This window comes from Mustela erminea, chromosome X (genome assembly GCF_009829155.1).
Source record: "Mustela erminea isolate mMusErm1 chromosome X, mMusErm1.Pri, whole genome shotgun sequence".
Classification (NCBI taxonomy): Eukaryota; Metazoa; Chordata; class Mammalia; order Carnivora; family Mustelidae; genus Mustela; species Mustela erminea.
The window spans coordinates 60,602,287-60,614,990 of record NC_045635.1 but is presented as its reverse complement, the minus strand read 5'-3'; the positions used below and the strand labels follow the sequence as shown (position 1 = coordinate 60,614,990).

At 46.2% G+C, this 12,704-nt stretch overlaps 1 protein-coding gene across 1 annotated transcript; it reads right to left on the bottom strand.

Annotated features, from left to right (window-relative positions):
* Positions 1-1,810: 1,810 nt before the first annotated feature.
* On the bottom strand, positions 1,811-7,357 carry LOC116583315 (doublesex- and mab-3-related transcription factor C1-like). Its single transcript, XM_032331386.1, has 6 exons — positions 7,287-7,357; positions 5,853-6,071; positions 5,607-5,764; positions 4,798-4,934; positions 3,470-3,614; positions 1,811-2,484 (listed from the first exon to the last, which is right to left on the bottom strand). The coding sequence occupies exons 2-6, from the start codon at positions 6,065-6,067 to the stop codon at positions 2,378-2,380; spliced, it is 762 nt and encodes a 253-aa protein (XP_032187277.1). The 5' UTR covers positions 6,068-6,071; positions 7,287-7,357; the 3' UTR covers positions 1,811-2,377.
* Positions 7,358-12,704: the final 5,347 nt, after the last annotated feature.

The window sequence follows — 12,704 nt, the reverse complement described above, 5'->3', positions numbered from 1 at the left end:
GGGCTGATGCATCAACCTCAGGTCTAAAAGGTTCTGCAGAGAAGGGCAGGTGGGACTCAGAAAAATGAAAGGATCCAGAGCAAAGGGGCTCACTCCTTCTCCCAGTCTCCATCACTTCATATCTCTTTTCCTCCTTCTTCTCATGTCACTTCCTGTAACTCCAAATACACTCTCTTTTTCCCAACTCAGCTATGGGATCATGGCACACCTAGGACAGAGTAGCACAACAGGGTTTTGGTCCCTTTTCCAGGCAATACTGCTTCCTTCCCCTGTGAATATGTGGGCTTGTTTATCTACTATCTTGGGGGGGTTGGTTTGGGATCACTGATTTAAGTAGCAAATGAGGGAAGGGACAAAAGCATGAGATGGACGTCAGTCTTGCCCTGTGTGCCGAGTGATATTGCATGGTTATCTGGCATTAGATAAGGACGGGGAGAAGCCTGACTTCTCAAGGCCTGAAACAAGAAAATATAAGTTGTCAGATGTCATCACCATCAATCCTCTTGGGTAAAAATGAGGGAGGCAAGGAAGGAGGGAGAAAACACGATAGGAAACAGACAGGGCATATCCAATGGAGCTTTCTGTCTTCGGGGTGGGGTCTCCAGTTCTTCCTTTCTTTGGAACATCAGCAGAGGACTGAGAAAAAAGAGTAGGTAAGATCTGATGCACAGCTACATATTGTTACCTTGAGTACAAAACAAAGAGATGATCTTTGTTTTCCAGGTTCAAATCTTGAAATGGCAGGCATATCTTTGAAAGACTCTTCTGACTGGATGCCTGCCATTTCAAGATTTGAACCTTTCACTCAGTGGTTGAGGTAGAGATAGATTATTGTTTAGAAGGTAGGCAGAGAAGGGAGTCTTCCCCCATCCGTCTTTGGCTAAAAATTTCCCCTAAAACCCTTGTGCAAGAGGGTGGTAATCATGCTTAGCTCAGAGAGCTGCTGGGAGGCTGTATGTGTTTTGCATACACAGGGCATAAAATAAATGCATGAATATGAATCTTCCTCATATTTCATGAGTCCTTCAAAAGCAGGATCTGGGTCTAATTCACCTCCCCTCTTTGATTCTTCTGGCCATGATTGGCTTCAGTGTCCCCCACTATAGAGTACACATTGGACTAGAATCCAACCGGCATTCACTTGGCCATGGTTGGCCTGAATGGATGTTTTCTTTGGCCCACGTACAGGTCTTAAAGAAGAAACCAGAGCTGACATTTTAAAATGGAGATATTCTACATAGATATCTAGAATTCTGCTTTCTCTCGAAAAATCAGGAGCTGTGGCAGTGCAGAGTCCGCATTCCTGCATGGCAGCAATCGGCTGGAGCCAGGTGGCAGCTGGCCCCTTAGGTAGACCATGCACTGCCAGCTGGCCAGAGCCTGTCTGGACAGCTCCACTCATTTATAAGACCTGCTTGACGCTGCAGACAACTCAACTTGGGGCCCTCTGGACAGCTGGAAACAGTCTATGCCAGGCGGAAGGTAGGCACTTACTTGCTCAGTGAGTAAAACTCTTACCATTGGGGCTTAAGTGGGTAGAAGAAGAATCAATGAAACAAGATGGAATTGGGAGGGAGACAAACCATAAGTGACTCTTAATCTCACAAAACAAACTGAGGGTTGCTGGGGGGAGGGGGGTTGGGAGAAAGGGGTGGGATTATGGACATTGGGGAGGGTGTGTGCTTTGGTGAGTGCTGTGAAGTGTGTAAACCTGGTGATTCATAGACCTGTACCCCTGGGGATAAAAATATATGTTTATAAAAATTAAAAAATTAAAAAAAAAAAACTCTTACCATTTTTTTATCTCTACCGTTTTCTGGTCTAGTCGTGTTAATAAATCCCAGTTATTGAGTAAGGTGATTCTCACTTTGGAATGTAAATGGAACATGTCTGTTAGAGTCAGGATGGTCTACGTTATACTGTGACCACAAACAACGCCTCTATCTCACTGCCTTACAACAGCAAGGGTTTATTATTTGTTCACACACATAAATGTGGACACAAAATGAAAACACCCTTAGATTTTGACAAGCATGGATATAGACGTGAGTGCACAGCTATGTTTGGAATCACAAGTCAAATGAAAACTCTGGCATATGAACACATGACCTCCTACAGAACCCTATTTAGAGACCGACCAGCTTAGATTGCACAACCCTGGTTTTATAAGAGACATAGAAGGCCCCAAAATACAAAGCAGTAAGAAATGGAGGTACAAGAATACGCACCCTCAGCCAAGGAATTGCCCCACATAATAAAAAGGGTCTGAAAGGCTTGTAAAAGAAAGTGAAGGTTTAAGAAAATGTTAAGCATATTGGATATTAAACATTTTGCAAAAGCATAAGAGGAGTGAGGCCTCCTCTTCTGGGCTTCCAGGTCAAGAGGGAGATGCACCCCAGATGCCCAGTAGGCAGAGAAATGGAGCTGGCTCCCTGGGTCGCAGAGAAGGGTTAGGAGGCTGGGGTCCTCTATCTTCAGCAGGATCTGCAGAGAGAACGGAAGGCATCAGAGCCAGGTCATATCCACTTCCCCTCCAGGCTCTCCCCTCTCTTTTGTTTCAGCCGATCTAGGCTTTGTCACCTGGACTATAGAGTGCAACACAGCACACTTCCCTGCTGATTTGCCCATCTCGGGTCTTGCTTCCTCCAATCCCTCCATCAGAGCCACCACATTTCTTTTTGTGGAGCCCAGGATCTCCGAATATGCTCCCCCCAGCTCACACATTCCCTGGCTCCTCACCACCCACAGTTTCTGGTCTAGCCCCTAAGCCTGGCATTCAGGACCCCTGTAATTGGCAGCCTCTCCAGCCTCATCCCCTTCTGTTCCCAAAGTCCCTCCTTCACTCAGGTTGCTGCTCCACTCAAGCATCATATTGCACCCAACATTTTGGTCTGGGAATGCCCAGCCTTCCCTCTCAGCCTTCCCAGGCTTCAGACTCCCTCTGGTCCTTCCTCTCCAGGCTCATCATTGAAACTTAGCCACAAAACACAAGGGAACTCTGAAGGCATCCAGGCTCCCCCTGGAGACAGGAATCAAAGACCAGATCTCCCTCCAGCCCAGGCTCTTATCACCTATGTGTATGCTGCCCACCACAGCAGACTGCAGGGGTGTGGGCGGAGAGTGTGGGTAGAGAGCTCTGGGCTGGGAGTGAGGAGACCTGGGTGTTCCACTTGATAGGCTGCATGCCCCAGGGCAAGTCCCTGCCACTAGCAGGACCTCAGTAACCTTGTTTCTCGACGCCAGGGCCCTGGGCATTTGCTTGTTGAGCACAGAGCTGGACAAACTGATGATTCACCGAGCAACCAGCGATTGCCATCTCTGGCATCAGACCAAGGAGCTTGCGTACCTGAGCCCTAGGAGGTTCAACCCACCAACCCCGGCCTCCAAGTTAGACCCTGCTTACCACAACGCCCTCCCCTTTCCCAACCATCCCCACCACCCCGTGTTCTCTTTTCAAGGACAAGGCTACTTGTCGCCACGCAGGGATGGAGCACGGAGCTGGAGCCAGAAGATGCCTGGGGAGAGTCTCTCAGAATCAGCAGAGCCTCGGCCGCTTCCAGTTTCCGCTGCCACTCTGAGGCGGAATCCGAGTCCTGGTCAGAAGATTCAGGAGCCTGCAATGGAAAGGGTGTGAGAGAATGGGACCTGAAAACCCATACCTCCGCACCTCATGGGGCCAGTGGCCCTTCAGTCCCCAGTTCCATTGAAGGTCTCCCCCCCACCCCCAGGGGCCTTCATCCTTTCCCATTCACTAATCCTGGCCCCTGCCAGGGTTCTGGACCCCGCTATTTTCCCAGGATCTGCGGCTGCAGTAGGACAGGGCCAAGGGCGGCACAGGGCTGGAGGACCAGAGCTGAGTCTCTAGAGACAAGGAAAAGAGGGGCCATGGGATTAAACCCTCTGACAGATACATAATACCAGTAGAGACACAGGGCCAGGATCTTGCACTATCTGGATGTGGGAGTCTGAATGCCTGTTGGCCATTGGTCGTTGTGGCTTGCACAAGTCCTTTCCCCTGTTCAGCCTATTTTCCTTTCTATGTCCTTCCTCAACATCTCTCCTGACACACTAATTCCTGCCAGGATTTTCAAAACTTCCAGGCCAACAGTGATGGGTATGGAAAATCCCAGGTGTCCGTGGTCTAATCTGCAAAGCACCTGGAGAAATGGGGTCACTGTCCCTGCCCAGGGACTGCTTCTCTCCCCCATAGTCCCCAATCCCCATAGAACCTGAAGGACCAGCTTGGCTCATCTAATGGCCTGGGAGCTTTCTCTAATGACCTCTGGACTCTCCCTCTGGGCCCTGTGGCACTCACTGTCCTGCCTACCCCCTTCAACAGGACCTTCTCTCCCATCTATCTGTTTCCCCTTGGAATAACAGCCTCCAGCAGTTGAAGTCCTGCTGTGTGGCACTCCTGGACCTAGTCCTCTTGTCAGTGCTATCTATGCCAGGTGTGAGATATTGTCCCTATCAGTACACTGCTAGTACACTGGAAATGGAGGCTTGGAAATGGAATGTCACTTGCGCAAAGTCTCACAAATAGGAGATGGCAAGGCTGGGAGAGCCCTGCCCTTGCCCGCTAGTCTGAGATGCTGCCTTCTCCACTCCTCCTCCCTGAACCCCTCCTCCCCCTGCCACTTCTTGTCCTGCTCCTCTACCCCGCACCCCATTCCTTCTCCTCCTCATTGGCCGCCTCCTCCACTCCTTCCTTCTATCTCCCATGGCATCAAGCACAAAGGTTGAGCACCTGGTCACACAATATACATCTAGCTCCATGGGCCTTCTCACTTTACTCACATCCTGGGCAGGGCAGGAGCCCTGTGGGTCTTCCTGGAAAGAAAAATTGTTAGTCGCGTCTTCAAGGCTGCTGGAGTCCAGGACGGAGACAAAGATTTTGGGGTAGGACCGGTCAGCAGAGCTCCTTGGGCGCTTGTCTGCAGAGGCAGAGAGCACAGGGTGGAGTCAGAGACCATGCCGGCCATGGAGAGAAGATGTGTATGGATATGTACTGGGATGAGGATAGGAGCCCAAAATGTCAGAGCTGAGAAGACCTTGAAGACCAGCCAGTTCCTACTATTTATTTTCCACCTGGTGAAATGGAGACTCCAAGAGGACAAGTATTATTTCCTCAAGGTCCCGTGGCAAGCTACAGTAGGATTAGGGAGGGAACTCATGTCTTCAGGACACAGAGAAGAGTCTGGGCAGTGGGTGAGATGGGAACTTCCCCCTCAGGCCCCAGACTCTCCTTATCTCCCTAGGGGTTGGGCAGGTTTGGGTGGGCCTCAAGCTGGGACATGATGTTCTTCTTCCCAGCTATGAAAAGCTGGGGACACTTTGGGTGAGCCTTTCCCTCTGAGCTCACACCACTCTTCCTCACCCCCAGTCTGAGGACTCATCTCACCATGGACCATTTTGACCCCCCAGAGTTCTCCTTCCCACCAACACTTGGTAGATAATATTGATGAAGTTGGATAGGTGGGGCAGCTAAAGGCCCGAGGGGTAATTTGCCAAGGCGACATCAAAATTGGGTAGGAGGACTGGTGACAGGACAGCTCAGTGCTCCCTATCCCCAAACCCAGACACCCTCCCTGGCCAGAGACACTCACTGAGGGCTCCGGCTTGAATGGTCAACTTCTTGACATGGCTGTGAGCTTTGGGAGGGGAGGCCTCACTCCTTGTCTGCCCTTGAGCCAGGTGCCTCTTTAGGTTTGCCCCCTGCTCCCTCTTCAAGGCACTCTCAGCAGGCAAGACACTGTGGTGTTCCCTAAAGTGGGGAATAGCAGGTCTACAGTCAGTCACATTTTGGGGAGCCTCACCACGCCCCCCCCCCCATTGTCAGACACTATACTCACGAGAAGAAGGCACACTTGTGACACTCGCAGGCCTTGAAGAGGCAGAAGTGATCCTGGTCCTTGACTTGGTCAGTGAAGCCGTGGTTGTAGCAGCGGGCACAGCGACTCACAGCTCTTGTGGGGCCAAGTTCAATCCCCCACGGGGCTCCAGTCTCAAGTCCAATAGGGGGGTCGGAGGGGCAGCAGGGCACAGCAGGCATTTCATTGGGATCCATCGTCCTAGGGCCAGGAGTGGAGGTCAGGATGGCCACATGATCCCCTACCCTGAACGTACTTCCTCTGCCCTTTGAAAACCCCACCTGAGGTGCCTGGATTCTTCTTCACCCATCTCATCACTGAAATCAGATCGCACCCACCCTTCTCACTCATGCAGACTCCTTCTCAGGAAGCCCGACTCACGCATAGCCTCATTCTAAGGAACTCTTGGCATGGCTCCTGTAAACTTTCAATCAAATCACTATTCTCCTTGCTTCCCTTCCCTCTACATAGACCCCCTTTTCAGGCATACGCATGCACTCGTGTGCCCCCTTTCTTCAATTACTGCCTTCCCCTTCTCGTGTATCATCCTGTACTCTGCCATTCCTCATGATTTTTCCTGTCATGTACTTCCACAATTACCTTCCTAACCTCCTGCATTCATTCACTCCCTACTCATGATTCTAGCTCCCCCCATTCAATTCTATTATTAGTATGTCCTACATTCAACTCTCCTCTCACACCCCATCTTGATTTTCTTCCTGCACCCCACTGTAATCTTAATTCTTCTCTCAGCCCCCCAACACTTTAATCTGACACACCCTTTGTACCCCCCCACGAAATTTCATTATGCTGCTGGACCCCAAGCCCCTCTTTCAATAAGTATTTTTATGCTTCCCTTCGATTATTCATTGACTAGATCCTCGCTGAGCCCCCTATCAAATGCCAGACCCTGAGCTAGTCGACAGCCAACTCCTCACTGCAGTAATTGTTTTCTTCCACCAACAGAACCCTCTGTGCTCTCATGCAAACCCATGTACTCCCTGATCAGCCTCCCAACAATCTTCCATGCTCCTCTTCACACTTTAACGGTCAGGCTTGGGTACACTTTACCCACCCCTCACACCTGGGGTGCACCACCTCATCTCAGGCCACCCAGTCATTCACTGCCACTGCCACATCAGATTCAGAGGATCAAAGGCAAGGGCATGAGTCCTGCCTCAGGTTCCAGAGACCAGGGTTCAGGTGCTGAGGCAAGGGTTTTCCTCCCACAGCCATTCCATGGTTGTTGCATGGGGGGTGGGGGTGGAGAGGGGACGGGGCAGAGTGGAACATCAGGAGGTACTCCACTGAGGTTGGAGGAGAGGAGAAGGAGTTGGTCATCCCGAGCAGGAGGGAGGGAGGAAAGAAGATGTGTGGAGAACGAGGGTCCTATTCCTGATGCCAGCCTGTGGTTACCTCAGCCTCCCGCAAGTCGAAATCCAACAGCAGGGACAGAAGGCGGCAGGGAAGACCCAGCGCTCTCTCCCTTTCCCGCCCTTCCCACAAAGGCCAATGAGCTTCCAGCGCTGCCTTCCCCCGCCCACGGCTGTGACCAGTGACCAATGAGCTTCGAGTTCCATCGCAGTGCACCTACCAAAGCCCCGCCCCTCTCGCCTTCCTCCCACTTTTCCGTGTGACAGTCAGTAAGTCGTGAAGTGAAGTGAAGTGAAACTTTGTGCTCCCTAAACCTTGTTTCCCAGACTTTGCTCTCTTTGGGAGTGAAATACAATATGTGCATGCATATTTAACTCATGCCCTTGGTATCCTGTAACTGACTTTTATGAAATTCAGCATGTGTTTTTAAGATTCAACCATATTTCTATGTCAGGGTTTGTCAATGGGAGGGGGCGGGGCAACTCCGCACCCCCAGGGAACATCTGGCAGTGCTTGGAGTTATTTTGGTCCATCTTTGCGTGTCTCTGTGTCTGAGCTCCCTCTTCTGTTCCACAGATAAATTTGTCTATTTCTGTGCCAGTACTACATCATCTCCATTTTTACCTCCTGATAAGGCATCTTGATCTACCGTAGGGCAAGTCCCCACACCTTATTCATAACCTTCGACCGTATCTCCCTTATCCTTTGCCTTTCGCCCTTCCAGTATAAATCTCGGAATCAGCGTGCCTTGTTCCTTGAAAACTCATTTGCCTCAGATTTGAGTTGCATTTTCACTAAATCTGCGGATAAGTTAGGGAAGTATTGACTATCTTTAGGACACCCAGTATTGACTATCTTTAGGACACCAACATGGCATGTCTCTCCGTTTATGTGGGACTTCCTTAACGTTTTCATCTTTAGTATTTAATTGCGTCTTTCTGTACATTCAGATCCTGTACATCTTTTCTTGCATTTATCCCAAGATGGGCTAGAGTGCTGTTGCTCTTGTGCTTGTTATCCATTTAAAATGGCATTTTCTAATTGTATCTAACTTAGAGAAATCCATTTGACTTTCTGAAAACTATACTGACCTTAAAGCCAGCCACCCTGCTAAACTCTGTGATATCTAATCATTTGTCTATAGATGTTCTGCAGTTTTTCATGAATCTGTGAGTTACAGAAGCCCAATAATCAATTTACAGGTTGCTTAAACCTGTACTGGCTGGCTAGGACATCCACTACAAGGTCGAACAGACATGACCAAATTTGACTTCTTTAGGGTGTCCCTAATATTAAATAGAACGCTGCCTACATTTCCATAATAAAAGGTGTTTGCTGTGTTTCACTGTTTTCAACCTCCTTCACTTCCTCTCTTTGTTCCTCCATTCCTTCCTCCCTCTCTCCATTCCTTCCCTCTTTTTCTTGTTTCTTCTTTTCTTCCTTTCTTTCTTCTTTCTTCCTTTCTCTCTTTTCTTTTTACTCTTTTTTCTTCCTTTTCTTTCCTTTCTCTCTCTCTCTCTTTCTTTCTTTCTTTCTCTCCCTCTTTCCTTCCTTCCTTCCATCCTTCCTTCCTCCCTCCACCCTCTCTCACCTTCCTTCCTTCCTTCCTTCCTTCCTTCTTCCTTCCCTCCTTTCTTCTTTCTCTTTATAAGATTAAGGAGTTTTCCTTATATTTCCAGTTTAATAAGTTTGTTTTAAAAAATCAGGAATAGGTAGTGAATCTCAGTTTTTTGTCTCTATTGAAATGATCAAGAGTCCATTTGTTTATTCTGTTAATACAGTGTTATTTGTAGATGCTTTTTTTTCAAAATCTTAAATGAAGCTTATAATCACACAAGGACAAAATTCACAAGTGTGTATCTTAATGAGTTTTCAAAAATTAAACATACACATTCAGTTAGCACCTAGAGCTAGCAACAGACTATGTTGGCAACACACAAACCTCTCTCATGACTCTATCTGCCTGTCTGTCTGTCTATCTATCTATCTGAATGCGAAGCCAGTTTTGCCCTCCTAGGATAAATGTAAACTTCGTTACGGTGGATCATCTTTTGTAGATGCTGGGGGGTTCAGTTTGCTAAAATTTTGTTTAGAACTTTCACATCTTCTGCTCATGAGCAAGATTGACTTGAAGTTCCTCTTTCTCATACACTCCTTGCTGGTTCCAGCGTCAAGGTTTTCTAGTCTTACAGCCTGAGTTGGGCAATAGTTTCTCTTTTCTATCCTCTGGAAGTTTTTGTATAACATTGGGATTGCCTGTCTGGAGACTTTATTAAAACTTGACTACTAAACAGCTGATGTACCTGTTTTCTTCATTTTTTCCCCTTAAAAATGTGGATAATTTCAAACATATACAAACAGGGTTTGCATATAAACTTAACAATCTCCAGGTTCATCACAGTAGAGCTGTGCTCCTGGAACATTAGCTTGCATCAGAATCCAAATAAGCTTGTGAAAACAGATTGCTGAGCTCCACATCTATGGTCTCAGATTTAAAAATCTGGGGTGGGACCCAGAGTTTGCTTTTCTGGCAAGTTCCCTGGTGACTCAGATGCTGCTGCTGGTGGAACCAGACTTTGAGAACACTGTACAAGAGAGAATAGTGAGGGAACCTCCAAGTATCCATCCCTGGGCTGCAACGGTTAACTACTCACAGCCAATTTCATTTCATTCATATCTTCTCCCCTCTGTCCTCTTCCAGATTATTTTCAAGAAGAGACCAGAAATCATCTCATTTTATTGTGGAACACTTCATCACACAACTCTAAAATATGAGCAATGCATTTTCCTCAACTGTCTCTTTGAAAATAGATTAAAAACACACAAAGTGGAAGAGTGAACATTCTTTCACCTAGATTCATATTGTCCCGTTGCTTTCTATCTCCTTTTTCTTCTTTTTGCCTACCACTCAAGTTCCAAACATTTCATCCAATTACTTCCATAGGTAGCTCCTAAGACCTTGGATATTCTCCTAACCATATAACTTTTGTCTCACTGAAGAAATTTAATAGTGGCATGATAACATCATCTAAGTCCATACACGGTCCATATTCCAATTTCTCCCAGTTGTCCCAATGATATCCCTTTGAGGGTCAACAGTTCAATCAAGTATCATACATTGCATTCAGTTGTCATGTCTCTTTAGTATCTTCTAGTCCCAAACAGGCCCTCAACTTAAATCTTCCATGACCATGACATTGTCCAGGAGCCTCGGCCTGTTTTGCTTCCAACGTGTCCACAATATGGCTTTTGCCTGATATTTTCCTCCCATTCGGATGATTTCCGTTTAACATTTTTGGCAAGGATGTTAAATAGGTGCTGCTAGTTCACATGACATCACATCTGGGAGCTCCTAAGGTCGGTTTGTCTAACAGTCGGTGCTGCTATTGGCATTAACTCAGTTTGAATCACTTATTTATGGAATCGTTGGACAGATCAAGTCCACTGTAAAACGTCTCTTTGTCCCTGTGTGACATATAAGGAGTCTGTAGCATGATATTTTGATACCATGTGGGTATATTGTGTGTTTCCTCCCACAGAATTTCACCTCTTGGCCTTGGTTTTTGTTCCTGCTTCTTGTCTGATTGGGTTATCACTTGGTGGTTGAAAAATGGCGACTTCTTATTTGCTTTCATAACTTTCTACATTTACTGGTGGACATTTTGCTGTAAAGATGAAGCATCCCAGCCCCCCAACCCCACCTTGTTGCTGTTGCTGCTGTTGTGTTTTGTAGTAGCAGAGAAAGATGAGAAGCCATTCAGGTGTTGTGTTCAAAGAAACATAAAGAGAATAAAGTAGACAATATTAGGAGACATGTAAACAAGTTTAAGATGAATTTGGCAAGAATTTCTCTAACAGTCCGAACATAGTGACAAAAATCTATTGCCTGAAATTAACAACAGCAAGTTTTTAATAATGATTAAGAGGACCTGAGTTATAAATTTAGTCAGCTGTAAAATGGCTTGGACCCTTTGTGGTATGCACACACACACAAACACACACACACACATACACTTTCTCTCTCTCTCTTTCTCACACACACACACACACATACACAAACATTTTAGATGGGCATATGCTAAAAAATATAAATAAAAAACACTTTCAGTTCAGAATGTATGTTAGAAAACTCTGGCATCATGTATTACATTTTACAAAAGGCAGAATATCTTCCACTAAGTCTATATAATACAAAACCCTTCTGACAAGGTGAAAGAGGAATTGATTCAAAACCTGAGAAAAGAATTCAAATACCTTATTTTCACCATCACATGAGTTGTGAGACATGAGACCCTGGCCAATTAAATACTTTAAGTACATTTTGTCTCCAAGGACTTTCCAGTTTGCAAAGACACGATTTATAGCTTAAAAATTGAACTCACGGCACAGGTATTGTGGAATCTGTTCTATCGTTTACAAAAGAATTTGAGTTAATTACAAAACAACAGTTTCTGTCATGAAGGGCAACAATCTAGCTCTTATGCTGGAAATCAAATTTCATTGTTGTTTTAAATCAAGAGTCTAATGTTTCTCTTATTCTTCTTCTCACTGTGTGATACATATTGAAAACACGGGTGCTTCAGGTTTCTAAAGTAGACTATATGTCAACTGTCATGGATAGAGTTATTAATGTCCTTCAGTAAATATGTGCAAATGTGGTGATTCATTGTAGGTTAATTTCCTGAGGTGAGAACTTAGATTATTGACTCGATGCTTTTCCTTTTACTTAATGGAAAGCCCTTAATAATATAAATTTCCCTTTCAGCAGTGCTTTAGCTTTATTCCACTAATTTGATATGCCTTATAATCATTTCCATTCATTTCAATTCATTTTCTTGATGTGCTGGAGCATTTCCCCTGTAGTCCATAGATTGGGTGGCCTCACTTACCACTGGGTGTTGTTAAAAGTCCTGAAATCATTTCAGCAGGGATAGAGCAGGTTGCTTCCTTACTGCCTGATGGTATAACTCCAGAATTTCCACATGATTGATTTCCACTAACATAGGAGGGGCATAATAGCCCCTGCTTCTGCCAGTCAAATGTGGAATTCTAAGGCCTTCCATTAGACCATTTACTGGCTTGTGTGGGCACAAGGCCATAGTTTTGTTCTGTGGTGGTTAGTGAAAGTGGGAGCGGTTAGTGTCTGGCTAGGCTGCCACTTTTTTGAACCCTTATGCTAGAGAGAGCAGACTTTTTTTTTTGTTGCAGCAGTTTTGTTGGTGTTGTCCTTGCTGTCGTTGTCAAGGTTGTCATCATCATTGGTTTGCCTGTGCCTTTTTGCCATTTCTGGGTACCTGGTTTCTTCAGCTCAAAGTCTGGATATATGACACAGAAAGAAAACCAAGGGAACACAACCATTTTGTCCCTTCCTTTGCTTCTGAAATCCCTAGTTGTTCTGCCTTCTCCTCTTTCACTTTGCAGAGTCCTATGTTTATTTTATATATGGTGCCCAGAGTTTTT

Bases quoted from the DNA above. Each gene is read 5' to 3' on its own strand.
- LOC116583315 (XM_032331386.1), bottom strand. From the start codon at position 6,067: ATGGATCCCAATGAAATGCCTGCTGTGCCCTGCTGCCCCTCCGACCCC. The intron at 4,935-5,606 runs GTGAGTGTCTCT...CTGCCTCTGCAG, and splicing joins CATTCAAGCCGGAGCCCTCA to ACAAGCGCCCAAGGAGCTCT. The intron at 3,615-4,797 runs GTGAGTAAAGTG...TTTCCATTGCAG, and splicing joins GCTCCTGCCCTGCCCAGGAT to GCTCCTGAATCTTCTGACCA.